Below are 19146 nucleotides of genomic sequence, written 5' to 3' on the forward strand. Positions count from 1 at the left end.
AATTCCATTGCAAATTCTTTTAAAGCTATCACTCTGAAGTAATACTCGTTTCCCTGGGACAAGTTTTTGGCCTCAGAAACAAACTAGGGTGCACACGGGTTCGTCAGGAGCATTGCTACATCAGTCTGGAGGTACCCCGTTAAAGTAAAAGAAAGTCTCACTGCTGCAGTGGATGCCTCTATGGAACCACACTCATGATGAAAACGTTTTTCCTCATAGCTGCAATAACTGGAGGCATCATTTACGTAGTGATGCAGTGGTGTAAGGGGTCTAGGAGCTGGGTAGAAAGGCTTTATGCGTCATTATATGCTGCCTTGCTGGGTGTTATGAGCACCTCCACCCAATACTCCTGTGCTGAAGCACCCATATCACCCCACATGCATCATGACTGCCCTGCCCTCTGGGCATGCAAATATGCAAAGCTGCCTCCCAAAACAGCTCCACACTCTCCAGTTTCTATTCCTTACATAGCTGCTCATAATCAGGAAATGCCATAATTTGCAGACTCAGCACTCATTGGCAATGTGTACGTGGCAGGGACACAGCCTGGGGAAGTCACTTCACATGCAGAGGAGGAAAACGCCCCAGGAGGAAGACTTGCCAAGTTTTATTTGGAGAAATCCAAGTTTCGTTTTCTGTTTGGTGACGAGACTGACAAACAAATCAGTGTCTAGCAGATAGGTGTAGCAGAGGTTGTTCTGTTCTATGAGTGTTCAGGTCAGAGTCCCCTCTGAACCAAAAGGCAGCAGAACCAGCCAGTACGTGGTCAGCTAACAGATGCTTGGTCAGAAAGGTGTGTGCAGATTGTGGCCCTTGGTGACATAGACCTGTGTAAGTGTTCTTCAAGGAGAGCGAGTTATTGTATGAACTTTTGTGAGGCCACCCCTTAAGAACCGTGTCCAGTTTTGGGCCCCTCGCTGTGAGAAGGGGGTTGAGTTCTTGGAATGTGTTCAGAGCACTGAATCTGACGAAGTGGAAAACAAGACCTGTGAGGGGCAGTTGAGAGAAGTGGGGCTGTTCAGTCTGGAGGAGGATCAGATGGGGCTCACTGTGCTTTAGCTGACACGAGGCTGCAGCAAGGTGGGTACCGGTCACTTTTGTCAGGTGATAAGGATGTGAGGGACCGGCCTCAAGTCATGCCAGGGGATGCTTGGATTGGATACTGGGAATCATTTATTCACATGAATTCTTCTATGAAGCATTAATCATTTGTTGATCCATTTCTTTGCCTGCGTGAGGAGCCCCACGAGAACCTCGATGCAGGAACCGCGGCCTTAGCGCAGACGACGCGTGCCGCGCTGCGCTCCCTCCCGCCTCAAGGCCGCCCCTCGGCACACTGCCGACGTCCGCGCGGCTCACAGGGCTGGGCCCGGTGTCTCCCGGTTTCGATTCCCGCGGGCGGCCCCGGGTGACGCGAGGCGAGGGGAGGGGCGTGGGGCGGGACCGCGACATCTCTGTGTTTTGGGGCGGCAGCGGGCTTGCAGCCCGAGGGCTTCGTCGCTCGGCGGCGGGTGGGTAAGTGCTCGCGTTCCGTGTCCGCAGCGGTGGGGCATCACCTGCCCCGCGCCCGGTCCGTGCGGGGCTGGAGCTCCAGCGGTGGTCGGAGCGGGCGCTGCGCGGCTCTGCGTGCATTGTACGGCCCTGCACCGCTTCGTGCGTTGCTCGGCCCTGCGTGGCTTTGCGTGCCTTGTGCGGCTCGGCACGGCTCTGCTCGCGTCTCATGGGGAGAGGCGCTCCAGGAGCCGCATCCCGCCGTGCCGGGGCCGCCTGAACTCGGCTTGAACCCGCTGGGGGGCTGCCGCAGCAGGAGCGGGGCCGTAGTTCCCGGATGAGGGGTGGCCGTGCGGGGTGGAAGCCTGCCAGGCGGTGCGTGGGACGGCCGGAGGGGAGGCAGGGTGCGTTCCTGCTCCTCCTGCCCTGCAGCTAGATGTGCCTCCGGCCTTCCTGCAGCTCTACTGGAGAGAGGAGCGGGGGGGGAGAAGGGAGATGTGTGCTGCTGAAAGAGAAACGCTTCGGCATAGCTCCCCGGCTGAGCATTGTCTTCAGTGATTTTGGATCCTTTCCCCGGAAAGCAGAGCTGTGTGTAAGGTCGCCGAGTGGCCGCTTCAAAGCAGACTTGTTCGTTTGAAAGGGAGCTGAGGCACCGTGTGCGCTTCAGAAGAACAAAACCCCAAAAGAACTGTTACCTTCGTATTTATTGCCTGATCAACTTCAGGTTGATAACATGGGTTTAGTGCAAGTGGGAACGGGATTTGCTTCCTCAGGAACATGTGCAAAGAGGGGAGTTTCTTAGCGGAGCTTTTACCTGTGTGCAATTAAACTTGCCAGGTATGGGCTGCAAACTGCACAGGCTTGAAGGCTTTGCTGTTAGGGGAATCTCGCTGGGTTTCTTTGTTTGTTTCCAGTTTTTATTCTGCTTTCCAGGCGTTTTACCATACTGAGCTAATCTAGAGCCCATTTGTTACTGTTGCTTTCTTACTGGGTCATCGCTGTTTGATGACAGGAACATCGTCAGGCTGAGTAAACAGGAGCAGCAGTGTAAATACCTCCCTCTTGGACGGGTTGGGGCTGGTGTGGCTGAGCTGGATGGCGGATTTGGGGTTGGTTGTTTCAGGCCTTAGGAAGTGGGATTAACTGTTTCCACTGTTCTGTGAGTTTTTGTTCTCATTGCTTGTAAAACAGCAATGCCACCTTCTAGATAGAATTCTGAATGTTTTCAGTGTGAGTTTATAAAATGGGAGCTGCAAGTCCTTTCTTGGTTTGTTAAAGTAGTGTTTCTTTGTAAATATATGTATGAGTTCAACATGTTTTTCCAGAAAACACAACTCTGCTCTTGCCCTATTTATTGCCTTTTCTCTGATGTGTAGTTTGTTACTGATAGGTTACAAACAGAGGAGGATCATTTGAAACTGAAAGAAGAAATCTGTTTCGTTTCACTTAGCAAAACAAGGTTTGCCGGGGAGCAAAGCCAAGCCTGTCACCGCTGCCAACTGCAACGCAGCCTTCAAAGAAGGGCAGTCCCCATGTGCGAGGCATGAGTTCAGGCTCCAGAGGGAGGAGGAAAAGTGCTAAGAACACCCTAAATCAAGGGTAGTGGGGCATGGCTGTGTGTGAAGACCTTTGTTGCCAGATTGGTCAGCAACACGTCAAGGTCTTGCTTGCAAGCTGAGAGATGCAGTTCTTCTGTCAGTGGTGTTAGTGTGGTAGTTCTCCTTGTTTTTTTTCTGGTGGCCTTCCCAAAATGAGATGCGGTCTCAATGATGTGAAGATACCATATGGGATTAAGGATGGACCCAGGAAGTTTGGGACTATAGAGAGCCAGTCTGGCAGGACTATATAGTACAGCTAATGGATGTAAGGCTCTGATTCCACAGGGAGCAGGTGCAGAGCTTCTGTCCTGGTGTGTGGGTGCCTGTCTTGTATCCTGGGATGGGAACTGGAAAATGTTGTCTTGTTCTGGTAGCATGCTTTTGATTCCCATTGCCTTACCATATTTAAATCATAGAATCATAGAATCCTTAGAGTTGAAAGGGTTCTCTGAAGGCCATGTATTTCAGTTCGCCTGCAATGAAAAGGGACATCACAGCTAGATCAGGTTGCCTTATCCATCCTTGCCTTGAAAGTCCCAGGGATGGGGCATCAACATCACTGGGCAACCTGTACTAGTTCCTTGCCACTCTCATTGTATAAGATTTTTTTCCCTATATCTAACCCAAATCTACCCACTTTGAGCTTGAATACTGCTTCGTGGCCTAGTGCCTTTCCTGCATGTGAGTCAGCCACAAATCTAGCCTCTTGAGGATTCACTGATAACACTTTAGTAGCAACCTAATGTTTAGATTTTGCTTGGGTTGCTGCAAGGCAGCATGCTGACTCTGTACTTGGGCTGGGTTTGGTCCTTTTATTTTTGTGTCCCGGTGGCTGGTTGTACTTCTGAAGAGAGCCAAACTGCAAGCAGGGTTGGCTACGTGCACTTGGTGTGTGAGGAGCTGGAGTTATCAGTCAGCTGGGCTTAGTTATAAGTAATAATTGCTTTATAACAGTGTGCGTAAATAGAAACCGGTGCTCAGCATTATCTGGAGGAGGAGGACCTCAGGAGGTTTTTGTGGCTAGCCCTGCCTAGAGCGGGGCCCTGGAGCAGTGCGTGAGTCTGCCCATGTTTGTCTTCAGCTTCCCTCATTTCATCCAGGCCTTGCACACATCTTCTGCTTATCTGCTTTGTACACAGCATTCGAGATAGTAACAGAACATCGAGACGTCTGTGCTAATTGTATCCCAGTATGTGGCGTGTGTGTGCCACAGGTCAATAGGACTGACTGTGCACTACAGTCAGCAGTTTGCTCCAGAACCTGGAGTAAGCTCAGTGCAAGCTGAAGGGTGATGGGGGATGTTTCATCTAGCTCAGGCACTAGCAGCTGCTTAATATTTCAGAAGCAAAACTATGGAGGTGAAAAGACTCACAGCTGACTTTCCAGACACAGGTGTAGCACTTGTATGTGAGACACGGTGCTAAAGGTGGCAATAGCCCATGGGTTCGGGGGGTTTGTAGAATCATAGAATGGCTTGGTTTGGAAAGAACCTTAAAACACACCCAGATTCAACCCCTTTCCATAGGCAGGGCTGTCACCCACCAGACCAGGCTGAGATGGAAAAACAGAGCCTCCATATGAAGTGCTTTTCTGCTTTTCACTATGAGAGTGGCAGTGCATGAATTCAAGGTAGACTTCTCTAAACTGCCTACTAGGCAAAGCACAGGCTCTTCAAGCTATAGCCTGCTCGTCCTGTATTTTTATTCTCTTTTCTTGGGTCTGCCCTGTCATTCACAAGACGCATATGCATTGTCCTTCATCTGTATAGCAGTGAGACCACCTGGACAGACAATGTCAAGCAGGTTGTGGTGACACAGCAGTCTGTTCTTGGTGGCATCATGCTCTTGTGGCAATGCCGCCCTGGGTCTGGCTGGGATGGAGTTAATATTCTTGGCAGCAGCTGGCGGGGTGCTGTGTTTTAGGTCTGTGACCAAAACAATGCTGATAGCACACCACTGTTTTAGCTGTTGCTGAGCACTGTTTGCACAGCCTCAGGGCTTTCTCTGTTCTTCACTTGGTCCTCCAGTGAATAGATTTGGGGGTGCACAAGAGTTTGGGTGGGGACACAAACAGGCAGATAACTCCAAGGGGATACTCTGTGCTGTACCATGTCAAGCTCAATGATAAAACGCAGGAGGAGGGATTAAGGAGATGTTGTCTCTTAAAACGCAAACTGGATGGACCAAGTGAGCTGCTCAGGTACACTTCCAGATTTATGAAGTTTTTAGAAAGCACAAGGAGGCCTGTTGGGAGCAATGGCTGGTGTAAGGTTTTCAAGCTTATCTGCTGAAGCAAGAGGAATCATGTAAACTCCCAGACAGTGAGGACACTCTGATTGAAGCAGTTCAGTAGGATATAGACTGCTGTGGTAACTCAAGAACTGGCAGTGCATGGGGTAAATGGGCAGTATGCTGGGATTAATCTGACAGGAAGTGCCTCACTCCTCCCTCAGAGGGATAGAGGAGAGAACTGAGAAGTGCAAGAACTTGTGCTTGGAGATGAGGGCAGTTAATAAACTGAAAAAAGAAAGGGAGGGAAAAACAACAACCATGCAAACTAAAATGCTAATAACAATGGGAAGCTCACAAAGGAAGTGATGTGCAATGCAGTTGCTCACCATGCACTGATCAGTACCCAGCCAGCAGCCCCATGGCCAGCTCCCCATTTTATTGCTTAGCACAAGAACATATGGCACAGAGTATGCCTTTTGGCCAGTTATTTGTCTCAGTCCTGTCCCCTCCCATCTCCTTGTCCCCCAGCCCCTCTCTGTCAGGACAATACAAAGAGCTGGAATGCCCTTGGCCTTGTGCACTGCTGCTCAGCAACAGCTGAAACATGGCTTTGTTATCTACATCGTTTTTCTCTTAAATCCAAATCACAGTGTCATACCAAACACTACGAAGAAAATTAACCCTATCCCAGCAAAAAGCAAGACACAACAGTAGAAGCTGGAGCTGATTGTTCCTGGTTTAACTTTGTATTCTTGTGTTGTAGTTCTTCAGGTGTAAGCGGATGCACTTCATTTTGCTGCCACAGCCATTGTGGTGGTCTCAGGAGCCAAACAAAAAAGTTAAAAGGTGTCATGGTTTTATGACTTGTTACTGGTATTCCGTATCATAACATTGCGTAGTGCACTAGGAGTTAAAGCATTAATACTCCAGTTCTGTGGGGTCTATGATAGTTCTGGGTATACCTGTCTCAGAAGAGAAGAACTGCATCTCCCAGAGGACTGTTCATTCAGAGGGAGAGATAAAAATGTATGTAAATCATGAGACACTCCTTTTCTCTTCCTGATCATCTCAGCAGCATGTGTGCTCCCTTGCCATCTCACCTTCAGCATTAGAGTAAGGCCTGCAGTTTTGGGATGCTCTCTCATTTGATTTATTAGCTTCAATTTAATTATATTGTATTATATTGTGTTATCTTGCATTCTGATATCACATTTAGTTAATTGGTTTGTTTCTCCTCAGGTTGTTGCCACTGTTTTTAGGCCTGTCTCCCTGCTCTTTCCCCTCCTCCCCCTTCCCCTTTCCTGGGACATGGATCTGTGGGTCCATGTGTCTGTGGGTCCATGGGTGTGCCCCACTAGTCACAGAACCAGGCTGAAACAGCCTGTAAACCATTGATGTTTTTAGTGGAGAATGCAGTCGTAGCCCACCTTGGCTGGGAAAAGATCTCTCTCTACACTTGGAGAGCTTTGTTAGAACTTATCAGTACTGTAGGTGCTGTACTGAAAACATGGCCTTGATAGTCCAGGCAGACTGCCAGTGTTCTGGGATATTTGTGAACCTTTTGGGTGCTGCTAGCTTGCTTCTCTGAAGAGAAAAAAAGTGCATTCGCTTCTAAAACTGCTCTTCAAGGAATTGCATTCCGTAATTTTTTCTTTCTCTTTTAATGCTCAGAACGTACTGGGCCTGAATTAAGTTTGCCTCTCTGCTCTGTGGAGCTATATGTATATACAATGAATTAAAAGCACTCATAGAAATACCTACCTGAGAGCTGCATACAATGTGGCATGCAACTCTAGAGGGAGTTACTAATATTATAGAACTTGTGATTTTTAAACAGTCTCCCAGTCTCATCCTTGAATTCTTTATGCGTGTTTTGAATGCTCATCTTGTTAGTCTCCCTGAATGTACTCCTCATCATTTCAATAAGTATCTGTATTTATAATATTTTGAGGTAGCCTTCCCCAAACCAGAGAATACTGAATGTCAGGGAGTGTGGAGAGACCTGGGAGAGACTTTAGAGAAATGGGCATTGCTGGTGTGATGGAACTTTGCTCCTGAATACCTGCAAGATCCTGAAAGCCTAGGCAGGTATTTGAGACAGGGATGTTGTGGCTCAGGCAGATCTGAGATTGCTATCTCGGTTAAGGAGAGAGTCTCTGAAATTGAGCGAGAGGGTCTCCAAACCAAAAGGGAGAGTCTCTGGGAGAGAGTCAGAGCTGAGAGGGAGAATCTGCAGATCCAGAAAAAGTCTTTTTAGCTGAGAAATAGGATCTCCAGGTTGAGTGGTTGGGCCCTGGAACAGGCTGCCCAGGGAGGTTGTGGATACCCCGTCCTTGGAGGTGTTCAAGGCCAGGTTGGACAGGGCCCTGGGCAACCTGATCTAGTAAAGGCGTATTTTTAGTGGCCCTGCTAGGCAGGGGGGTTGGAACTACATGATCCTTGAGGTCCCTTCCAACCTGGGTCATTCTATGATTCTATGAGTGCGAGAGTCTCTGAGCTGAGAATGAAAGTCTCCAATCTGAGAGAGGGAATCTGAGCAAGACACCCTTCAAAATGAGCAAGATGCCTTCCAATCTAAGCTAGACAGTCTTCAAATTGAATGGGACAAATTCCAATCTCAACGAGACATCCCCCAAACCGAACGAGACAGCCTCATAACCTATAAAGACAGACACTGATCCAAGCTGTAGAGAAAGAGCATGGAAAACGACCAGTCTGATCAATCACACAAAACACCAGAATCGGTGTCAGTTGCCCATGTAAGAGGATGGAAATTGAAATGAACGTTGCCTCATTTAGAATGGAAGAAAGAGGAAAAAAATACTATAAGAGAAGAGAAAATAGAAGAAAAAGATGCAGGGGAGTAGCCATCCTGTTTCCAGGGGAGGAACCCTCAACACCAAGGAGGGCTAAAAGAGAAGAAGGAGGTAAGGAAGACATTGTCACCATTACTTCTCGACCTCTGAAAATGACTAAAATTTGAGGTTTGAGAAAAGATTTTTCACTTACCCTTTCCTGGGGTGTGGGTCAGTGGATCCCCCCATCTCACTAGTCACGGAACCAAGCTGAGCCAGCCTGTAAACTGTTGACTGCAGGTGATATTTTTGTTCAGTGCCAGCCACTCTCCAACACTGTACAATAGGTGTCAGTCTTCTGTTTCTCCCAGTGATTTAAATGACTTATGGTTTGGGGTCTTGGCTTGGCAGTGCTGTAAAAGCATGGCAATTTGTTCTGCTGGGAATCTACTCTGAGTGGGGAAGGGCCGGGGCGGGCTGTCACCTCCTGGTCTGAAACAGGGAGCCTTTGTAGTTGAACTGTTTTGGTGTTATTCTTGTTGAAAATCATTTATTTAACCTTCTGATGGTACAAAACAAAAACATGAATAGAAAAATACAAGATGGAACAATAGTTTAGCGTTTGCTTTTTATTCTCCCTCTTTTTGTTTCTCCCCCTTAAGTAATGCTCATACCATGCAGCATCCAAAAGACCCACATAAGCTATGGGAACACTTGACTTGCAGTCTCATAAGGAATGTTTTGAAGCTCTATATTGTATGCACATGGTTCAGTGAAGTGATGATTTAATTTGCATAGCGTAATTGTCAGAATTACTCCTCCAGTACTGCCTTGTCATTGTACCTCCCCTGACCTTGCATAGGTAGAACCTTTTATTAGTCAGTCTATAGTTGGTTTAGTCTATATGCAGGAACTTAATTAGTTCTTCCTGCAATGTCTGCGTTGCATACATCATCACAGTGCATTATTTACTTAAATAAATAAGACCTAATTTCTGAGTGGCCTTTCTGCAGCCAGCCTGAAGCAGCCTGGGGTTGTTGCCTTTGCAGAGGCGTGCACTGCTTCTCCTGTAGGCTCACTGCATTTCACTCAGTGGAGCATCTCCATGCAGACAAGGCACAGTGCCACCCATAGCATGCATCTTAATCCTATGTGTTAACAATACAGCAGTTATCTGTGCAAGAATGTCTTTACAGTGAGGGTGACGGAGCACTGAAACAGGCTGCCCAGGGGAGTTGTGGAGTCTCCTTCTCTAGAGGTATTCAAGACCCGCCTGGACGCCTACCAGGTGTAAGGAGCCTGCTTTGGCAGGGGGGTTGGGCTTGATGACCTCTGGAAATCCCTTCCAACCCCTATGATTCTGTGATTGATTCTGTGATTTTCGGCATTTTGGGTTCGCCTTGAGAACCTATGGAGAAAATGTCAGTATTACTTTGTGCGTTGTCTGTGGGCTCGTATATTTAGAAATACCTCATTTGGTCTGCTGTGAAGAGCTTTTACAGGTTGTATTAGAAGACTGTGATGTTACAGGTTCTCACTGCTTCTGTTCCATGCTGGTTAACACCAGGATAATAAGTGAACCTGTGCTTTCCTTCTGGGGTTATTAATCCTATTTGCTGATACTAAGATTTGTGAGACTAATAGAGGCTTTCACCGGTGATGGAAATGGCTTTTGATAGTATAATCCAGTTGTGAAGAATGATTCTGCTCAAGGCTTTTTGATTGTTTCACCTGTGATCTTGACATGCTCTCAGCGGACATGTGGCTGTTTTTCCCCTTGTGTCTGTTTACCTGCTTGTTGAAATGGTGATTACTTTTACATAAGGAGCTTGGTTTTACAGTTTTAATTATGAAATGCTTTTTCTATCACTTGCAGTTGATGCCTGTTTCAGCCTTTGATTTCTCCAAGTGCTGGATATACTTTTTTTAGCAGTGATTTTAAATTTATTTGAAGGTCTTCATGCTCTATTAATAGACTTATACCACAGCAGTTTCATGCAGTAATCAAGTTTCAGAGCAGTTTTGTGTACATTGAATTATTAAATATCTAGCTGGAAAGGCTGGACAAGGGAAAAGTCATAAAGGTAAATGAAAAACAAGTAAATTAGTTTTGTCCTTAACTAATGGAAATGTACAGCTTCATGTATTTCTTAACACTATGAACTCAGTTGTCTCAGACTCATATCCTTCTGCTTTTAAAGAGTGTGAATGCATTAAAATAATTCACAATCCATTTAAGACCCAAAGGAAACAACGAGAAAAAACATGATTAAAAAGTAGCTGGAAAGTTGTGCTATCAAAAGCAAAGATGAGGTTGGTACCTGAGTTACATTTTACTATCCCATCTGCAGCATAGCAAAAGCATGTACTCTTTCGTCCTACTTTTCAAAGATGCAAAACCTAAGATGAAAGTTGAAGTGGATTATGGGGAATGATGTGTCTCATCAATCACCGTTGTTTATTGATTTTTGCTTTTTATCCCTCACAGTTTTAGCATGGATGCCATGGAGTATGCACAGTTTATGAAACAGGATGGGAATCAGGATTTTAAAAATGGAAATTATGCCTTGGCCATCAGGAAGTACGATCAAGCTCTGTATATGCTCGTTCAATTAAGGCAGTGGGTCCTGTAAGTATTCTTTAATTACAAGCTGTGAACCATAAGACAGAAATGTGTGCAATTCTGTGCTTAACTCAGAACTGTATTTCTTACCCTGACACGTGATTTTCTTATGTCTTTTGTCACGCTCTTTGTTATATCAGTTTTATAATTAAGAAGGAAATTGCTCTTCTTGATGAATCATGTGGGAGATAAGTTGCCAACTTTAATCTAAAGGTTGATATATAAGCATTAATAATAACTACAATTAAGGTCCAAATGATTTTTCCATAAATTATGTTGGTTTGTGTTAAATTACTTCTGCTTTGCAGCTGAGATGTTGTGGATTGATGTTACTGTTGTTCTGCCAGGTACTGGGAGAACGTGGGTGTCTGTTGTTAAATGGATCATTGATTATTTTGAAAACAATTCATGCAAGTTACTTTGTTCTTGGTATCTGAGCTTTCCTGGAGTCCTGAAATCTGTTCAAAACTAACTTCAGCCAAGGATATTTCTTTCCAAATGCCAAATGCTTTTTGTCTTCAGTTAACACTGGTTGCTAACATGATGGTTAATGGTTAAGTAGTTGGGCATTATGTTAACTTCTAAATATTCATTATTACCATGTACTAGCAACACTATGAGCCTGATGTAACACTAGTCATTAATTCAGTTTGATGTTTGCCGTTAGACAAAGGATGGTAAAACGCAGTTTGGAGCTGTGCTGGGAGTGAGACCAAGAGAGGACAGAGCCAAGGAGGCCATCTCCACCAAGCCCTAATTCTGCCCGTTGCAGGGAGTGGGGCTTCCTCTTCCCTCTGGGGTCTGCTCCTGAGCATTCCCTTTCCCCTTGGCAGGATTTGCTTGCATGCAAGAGTGTGCTCTGAACATGCTCAGTATAGTTGAAACAACTTTCTTGAGTGTAAATTACTAGGTAGGAATAAAGTGGAGGATGCAGCACCAAGACACAAGATATTTGTTTGAGCACAGACAAGACAGACTGTTCTGGTTCCCCACTACCCTGTGCAGTACTCTAAGTTTTGGGAAGCTTTTTCCAGAAACTCTTACATCCAGGTACACATATTTCAGCATATTTTTTATTCTGAAATGAGTTTATTTCTTCAGCTGACATAAATATATATAATTCTGATGACATTATCAACTGATGATACAGTAAAACACTTTTTGGTTATATTTTGATGACTAAAGTCTGTCTAGCATTTGTTTTACCTTTCCTGTGTCCATTCCTTCCCATTCCTGGCTTCTGCCATTCACTGAATATCTGGATGTCTCTGCATTTTCTGAACTGTCCCTGAACTCTTACAGCATCATAGAACATACTGCATTGGAAGGGACCTACAAGTAGTGTGGAGTTCAGCGCTTACTTCAGTACTCCATTGGGTTGACCTTCTTCATAAGGGGCCTGGAATATCACTAATATACCATTAGGGTGTTAGTAAGAGATTTTCTAGCTGATGTTCAAATTATATTCACTTCCTACAGCTCTGTTTTACACTCTTGAGTTTCTTTGATGGGTGATGTGTGTGTTTTTTCCTTTCTCTTGTTGCTCACTATAAAGTACCTTGCATCCTTTTTTTTTTTAATTGAATAAGTAGTAATGCTGGTACCTTTTTTTCAGGTGTTCTGGGGACATAGCTGTATTATACTGCAACAAATCAACTTGCTTGTACAATCTTGGTAAATGGAGAGAAGCAATGCTTTCAGCTGTCGAGAGCTTACGCTGGGATCCAGAGTATGTTAAGGTATTCACATGTTTAGGCTGGCAATTTTTTGCCCGTGTTATTTCTTAAACCAAGTGTCAATATCTGCTTTTTGTTGTGTTTTGTTTTCAAGACGTACTATAGCATAAAAATTACAGAATCAGCATCTGGCTGTGCAGATGAACGTAAAAATTACTTCTAATATTATTGTATTGTTACTTCTAATAAGATTAAGCAGCTCTCTTTTGCTTGCTTGCTGTTTCTCATCCCATCAGGAAATGTACTAATGCTTTCAAGAAGATAACTGTTTTTAGTGTCACAGACAAGGTGATAGCAAGTAATAAAATCTTATGTGCTCTTCTGATGCTGGGGACCCTGGGTGAGGCAGGATTGACCAGCGTATGTTTTGAACAAGTTGACTCCACTATGAGTCTAAGACAGTGAAACCTACTTCGGTGGTAAACATAAATGTGTTCAGGTGCCATTGGCTAAAGAACACGTGCATTGGTTTAAATACTGCAGAATGCTACTGAACAGTGACATAATGACATAAATGTATATTCTGGACCATGTGACAAGAAACATTTCTGTCCAGGATAGTTGCTAACAGTATGTCTTCTCATCCTTTAGTTATTTTCCAGGATATTTTCTACTGCTTAATCTGTCTTTTCTGTGTGTATCTGTATCTATTTATTGCTCTTTCATAGCATACATCAGTAGCACAGTGTGAATTACAAGGGATTTTGATTGCATTTTTTGGGGGGGGTGTACGTGTGTGAGAAGCTGTGAAAATAGCCCTACATGCCATTTTATACCATACTTAGTGAATTTAGGAGAAAATGGTAACTTTTTCTTAACTTTTCTGGAACAGGCTGCCCAGGGGGTTGTGAAGTCTCCTTCTCTGGGGTTATTCAGAACCTGTATGGATGCCTACCTATGCAGCCTGCCGTAGGGAACCTGCTTTAGCAGAAGGTTGGATGATCTCTAGAGATCATTTAAGGCCCCCAAGATTTCTGTGATTGTGTGGTTTTGTTATCAAGGTCTCTGAATATTTTCCCAACTGTGGTCTATTTTTTTCTTTATTTTTCATAGGCTTATTACAGAGCTGGCCACTCGCTGATCATGTTATCAAACGCTTGTAACGCGATTTGTATGTTTCATAAAGGTCTGTCTCTTCTAAATGCTTCTGTAGATCAAACTCAAGTTGCTGACTTTATAGCAGGAATCTTCACTAGTGTCAATGGTAAGCTAAATCAAAAACCTTAATTATTTTAAGAACCCTTCAATGGTGATGAACTCATTTTTTCCATGTTTAAAGGAGACTGGTTGATGATGAAAAGGTACTGTTTGGTGGCCAAGGGTTGTCATGCTACGTAAGTCAGATGTTTGCTTCCTATTAGCATTCTCCTGAGTATTAATACTAAAGCTGTTGCTCTGCAGTGAAGTAATTTGGTTGGAGACCACAACTTTAGAAGTGCTACATATGCTACATACTTTTCATAACTGTTTCCTCCTGTAGATGAACGAGTCTTGCCACCAACTTTCTACCCTGCATATGATTATATTTTCAGTGCAAGGTTTGATGCACTGATTTGGCAATCCGTGATGGAAAAGTTGGCTCAGAAAGGGAAGTGGCAGGTAAGTCTGTCCCTGTAAAGAGAAAGCATATGTTATATACTTCCTTCATGATCTTTTGGCTAAGATCAAGTGTAGTGTAGTGTAGTACTGCTGCACAACAGAGCAGTCATTGGTACCTGTTCCACAACCTGTAAGCATGTGTTATCTCTGAGATAAAAACCAATTAATTTCAGTGTTCCTTGGTTCGATTGTCTTGATTTTTAGACTTAAAAAATATTCCAGTTCAAAATAATTTCATTTCTCAAAGGGATGCAACTTAAGATCCCACTTGTCTATTTGCTGCCAGCCTGATGTAACCCTGTTTAGTGTAACCCTCTGAGCCCAGCCTGAGTTTACCCATTACATAATGAATAACAGTACTGAAAGATTCACTGAAATCCAAAACCATCACATCTACTGGCCTCCCTTGTTCAGCTAGGTGTGTAATCCTACTGTGAAAGGAGAATTATTCATTAAAAAGGACTTTCCCCTCATGAACCTGTGCTGGCTGTAACCAGTGAGTGCATTGTCTTTCATGTGTTTTTCAGTAACTCCCAGAATTATCTACTCTGTAATTTTATCAGGCCCTGGAGTAGAACTGACAGGCCTGTAATTACATGGATCTTCTTTCTTATCCTTGAAAAAGGATCACTACCAAAGGTGTACTGGAGATACTTTTGGAACACAACCCTTTCTATGTTGTTTCTATTTCTATGACATTTTAGTTGGTCATAGGTTCCCACAGACATTAAATACATTAACTCCATTGATAAATGAAAAGGGAAATTCAGTGGAGTGTTACAATCTTAAAAAGAAGATCTGAAATGTTGTTAGCCCATGTTTCACTCTGCTACTAAGTCTAATGATGCAGTGAAAAATAAAGTTTCTAAGTGCACTTATCACCATTGTTTTTTCTTCCCCAGTCGTTTCTGTTGTTGTTGTCCAAGAAGAAAGAATTGCCCGCCAACCTCAGAGTCAACCAGTTACCACTGAAAAATCTCTTTGAGGTAAAGTGACAGGCTTTTTAAGTTTCGTGTCTATTTCTTTTCTTTCTGTTCTCTTCAGTGGGAGATTTTCCACCTTGTGGGCAAGGTTAAAGCAGATGAGAGAAAAATAAAAGGAAAAATAAAATGAAAAATCAAAACAAAACATGGTTGTGTTAAATAATATATGATTATATTAAATTATCTGTTTCATCTCTTTTCATCTGATCATTAAAAGAATCCTTAGTTTGTATAGTTTTTGTATGCATTTTAGTATTTCCTTTAATTGGTCACAAAAAGACATCTTCCTCTGAAGCTATTCATGTCAGACCAGGAACCTGACACTAGACTTAATGTTAGAATGTTTGACATCTGGTAAGTTGAATGTGTTTTCCAGCCAGGATAACTTTCAGTATTCCCGGGATAGGGTGCTATTATGTTTTACTGGCTCGCTTCTGGACTGCTTCATGATACTGCATCTGATTATGAGAAATTGAGTTCATTGCTGTGTTGGAATTTGTCTTTACTCAGTGCCCCAAATTTTTGGTACGTTGCTTTAGACTCAGGCCACAAAACTGGCTTCTTGAAGGCTTACCTTCCAGATAATGTAGGGGGTTTTGGCAGGTTGGAAATATATTGACCAAGTAGCCACGATTCTCATGCCTTTCACTGAGACAGTGGCAACTGCCAGCAGCAGAAGTCAATCTGTGCCCAGCTTGTGCATGTGAAGGAGCAGTTGGTGTCTGTATTAGTATCATGCTGAGTTTCTGAAGGCAGTACACAGTGCATCTGTTATTTATTATACAATGGTTGCCCATCCTGTTTCAATAGCAGTTGAGGTAAAGCATTCCTTGTGGACCATTACAAAGCAGGTGTGTTTGCACAAGCATGCCATGGTTAGCTAGCATTGGACAAGTGTGCTGTGGTAATGCCACTTGAGGAGCTTAAATGGGACTTCATGTTACCCTCTGTCATACCTCATGCATAGAGTCCAGGGCCTAAAAGATCAATGAGCACTGCTTCTCTTTTGCAAAAATTAGAGGAAAACGTGGCTTTCTGACAGCTGGAACTTCCCCTGCTGCCACGCTATAGTTGGTTGTATTTTATTTTTGTAACTGTGCACAAACAGTAATACTTGCCAGTCAAAATTTGGCATGAGGCGTTAGAAAGGAAGGTTTATTTGTGGATGTTGCAAGGCTGTACAGAGCCTGCTGTTTAAAAAAATGACTGGCACAAATGAAGAAATTATGTCTAAATACAGTTTTTGAGCACTGCCTTGTGACCAGATCCTGGCACGTTGTCTCAATTTCCCTCTGAGCTTGTTCTGCTCACCTTCAGAGCTCCTGTGTCAATGTCGCTGTTGCTTGTAGGCTGTGTTTGATGCTCATTAACTCCCTGATAAAACACCCTTTTTTGGTTCAAACTTTTTCTTCTCAGCCTGTGTGCTCTCAGTCTTGATGTATAGATTTTCATGTAAAATCTGTACTTAACAGCTTTTCTGTGTGTGAACAGTTTTATTATCATTGCTGTCTTAATAATAATAGATGCTTCCTGGGCTGGATAGGAGAATGAGATGTTCTCCTGCTTTCTATTGATGGAATTCCTGAGCTGTATGAGGAGATGTTGCCTGGGTTGTCTATAGCTCCTTCCCTCAGTCAGTTACTTCTGTTTCCCAATTTTACACATTTCTTTAGTCTTTTCTTGCTTTAGGATAACTGCTTGCAGATGCTGCCTCGTCTGAGCTTAAAATGTACACCACCTAGTTACAGCAACCTGTGCACTGGAATGTAGTGACATTGAATAGACTTGTATGGCAGAAAGTTGCCATCAATCACAGGGAAGAAGTAAGAAATATGTGTTACAAAATAGATTGCAAATTCAGTGCTTTTCAGAGCAGGAGAAGAGTCTTTCAAAATTCATGAACATCTCATTGGAGAAATGTATTTGCTTTGAACTTCTACTGAATCTGTTACGTTTATAGTAAATGTTTCATTTTACAATGAATATGACTTGGTTGTTACTGTTCCACCGATTCCTGTCATAAAAAAAACCCATAGAAATGTGATTTTAAAAATAATGTATTTTGTGATTGTAAAATAACATGTTGTAATTCTTTTCTTTGTTATCAGACTTTTGAGTTGTATGGATGTGATGAGACGATGCAGAATGTAGCAGAATTAGTCAAATGGCTAATTTCCATTGGGGCAAAAGTTGAATCCATTGGAGTTTATCCCCTTCATGCTGTTATCAGACTGTGTATCAGAGCAAGTAAGTGACATCCACTGCTAAAATAAACCAGTTGTTGTCTACTTCAGAGAAAAAGCAAATATAATTATATCAGATCATGTGGGCATGACTTTACATGTATCAATAAAAGGCAGGATAGATGTGAAACTTTTGGAGAGGATCTGGAGAGGGCCACAAAGATGATCCAAGGGCTGGAGCATCTCTCCTATGAACACAGGCTGAAATATCTGGGATTGTTCAGCCTAGGAAAGAAGAGAGTGTGGGGAGGTCTCATTGTGGCCTTCCGGTATTTAAAGGGAGTTTATAAACATGAGGGAAATCAACTTCTTACAAGGGTAGATAGTGATAGTACAAACAGGCATGGCTTTACATTAAAGGAGAGGCAATTTAGATTAGATGTCAGGGGCAAGGTTTTACTGAGAGAGTGCTGGAACAGGTTGCCCGGAGAGGCTGTGATTGCTCCATCCCTGGAGGTGTTTGAGACTGGGCTGCATGGGGCCCTGGGCAATCCAATCTTGTACTTGATCTAGTGGTTGGCAACCCTGCATGTGGTAGATGGGTTGGATCTTGATGATCCTTGAGGTCCTTTCCAACCCAAGCCATTTAATGATTCTGTGGTTGTAAGAATTTTGTGAACATTCTCGCTTGTTGTCTGTGCCTGTTAGTGATGAAAAACTAATATGGATGTTCTCTTCTGTGTTTTGGAGCTATTGTGTGGTTGAGCTTCTTTCAGATCCTAAATATCCCAATTTTGACAAAAGTAAAGTATTTCTTCCTGCCACCTCAGCGTGGAACTACATTTTTTGAACGTGCTAAAGATTCATGAGTCAACTAAGTGATGCATGCTGAAAGTCAGTGAGAATTTAGTGTCAAGTCTCCCACAATGCAGCTGGCTCATGCCATCATTTCTCTTGCTTATTTTTTTTACCTCCCTTACTCCTCACGCATGAGAAAAGTTTTCATACAGATGCATCTTTACATTCCATAGGGGGGAAAACATTATCTATTCCTACTGCATCTGTTTACTATTTATAACAAACGTTTTCTTTGATCATTTCAGAAAAGAGCCATATTTTCAGATGGTTACTTTCTCAGAGGCCGGACTTAAAGGATAGAATCAACCAGCAAGACAGAGATGGATGCACTCTCCTGCACATTGTGGCATCTTCCAGTGACTATTCCCGGAAACGCAGTAAATGCCGTTCTTTCTTCTTTACTCCTACTTGTGTGGTGTTTTGTTTTCGTGTGAAAAAATGAAGAATGGAAGAAAGTTTCAGACCCCAGTGTTTACTACTACATACAAGGAAGAAAATGAGGAAGCCCTGTTATCTGAACATGATAACTTGTATTTAAGCATTTCAGTAATTCCCTTATCAATCTGTGTACTTGATTTGGTGACCTTTTTTTTTTTTTTTGCTTCTTGATTGGATTGGTTATAACTTTGCATTAAGTACCCTGCAGTTTTAATTACCTTTTAAATCTACAAGTGCCTCGACCTCCTAGAGACCTATCCTGTTTTTCTGTTCTTTTGTTTGCTTGTTTGTTTTGACTAGGTGAGGCTTTAAAATCTAAGTTGCAGTGTACCTTGTCAGAGATGAGAAGTGAAATGCTTTCCTTCAAGTTTTCTGTGAGGTTTCCTTTACGTTAACTTAGCCTGGCTTTCTTCCTTGTATTTCTTATGCTGCCCACTGGGTGGCCTCAGGAAACAAGCATCAACGCCAAGATAACTCCACTCCTCCAGGTCGTTGAGCACAATGATGTTCTGATGGCTCTCTTTAATTGTATGAATGAAATGCAGGCAGACTCTATCTAGCAAATTTGATTTCCCGGAAAGAAATTATACTTCTTTTGCAATATCTTTTAC

General features: G+C 43.3%; 1 protein-coding gene across 1 annotated transcript in view; it reads left to right on the forward strand.

The window, feature by feature from the left end:
* The first annotated feature begins 1433 nt into the window (after nt 1-1433).
* Nucleotides 1434-19146, forward strand: part of TRANK1 (tetratricopeptide repeat and ankyrin repeat containing 1) — a 48237-nt gene continuing 30524 nt past the window's right edge. The window contains exons 1-8 of the mRNA XM_072329782.1: nt 1434-1515; nt 10604-10744; nt 12354-12477; nt 13528-13678; nt 13955-14073; nt 14976-15059; nt 17165-17303; nt 18343-18474. Of these exons, the coding sequence (XP_072185883.1) occupies nt 10611-10744; nt 12354-12477; nt 13528-13678; nt 13955-14073; nt 14976-15059; nt 17165-17303; nt 18343-18474 (883 nt within the window). The 5' untranslated portion in view covers nt 1434-1515; nt 10604-10610. The remainder of the gene's footprint in view (nt 1516-10603; nt 10745-12353; nt 12478-13527; nt 13679-13954; nt 14074-14975; nt 15060-17164; nt 17304-18342; nt 18475-19146) is intronic.

This window comes from Excalfactoria chinensis, chromosome 2 (assembly GCF_039878825.1).
Source record: "Excalfactoria chinensis isolate bCotChi1 chromosome 2, bCotChi1.hap2, whole genome shotgun sequence".
NCBI lineage: Eukaryota > Metazoa > Chordata > Aves > Galliformes > Phasianidae > Excalfactoria > Excalfactoria chinensis.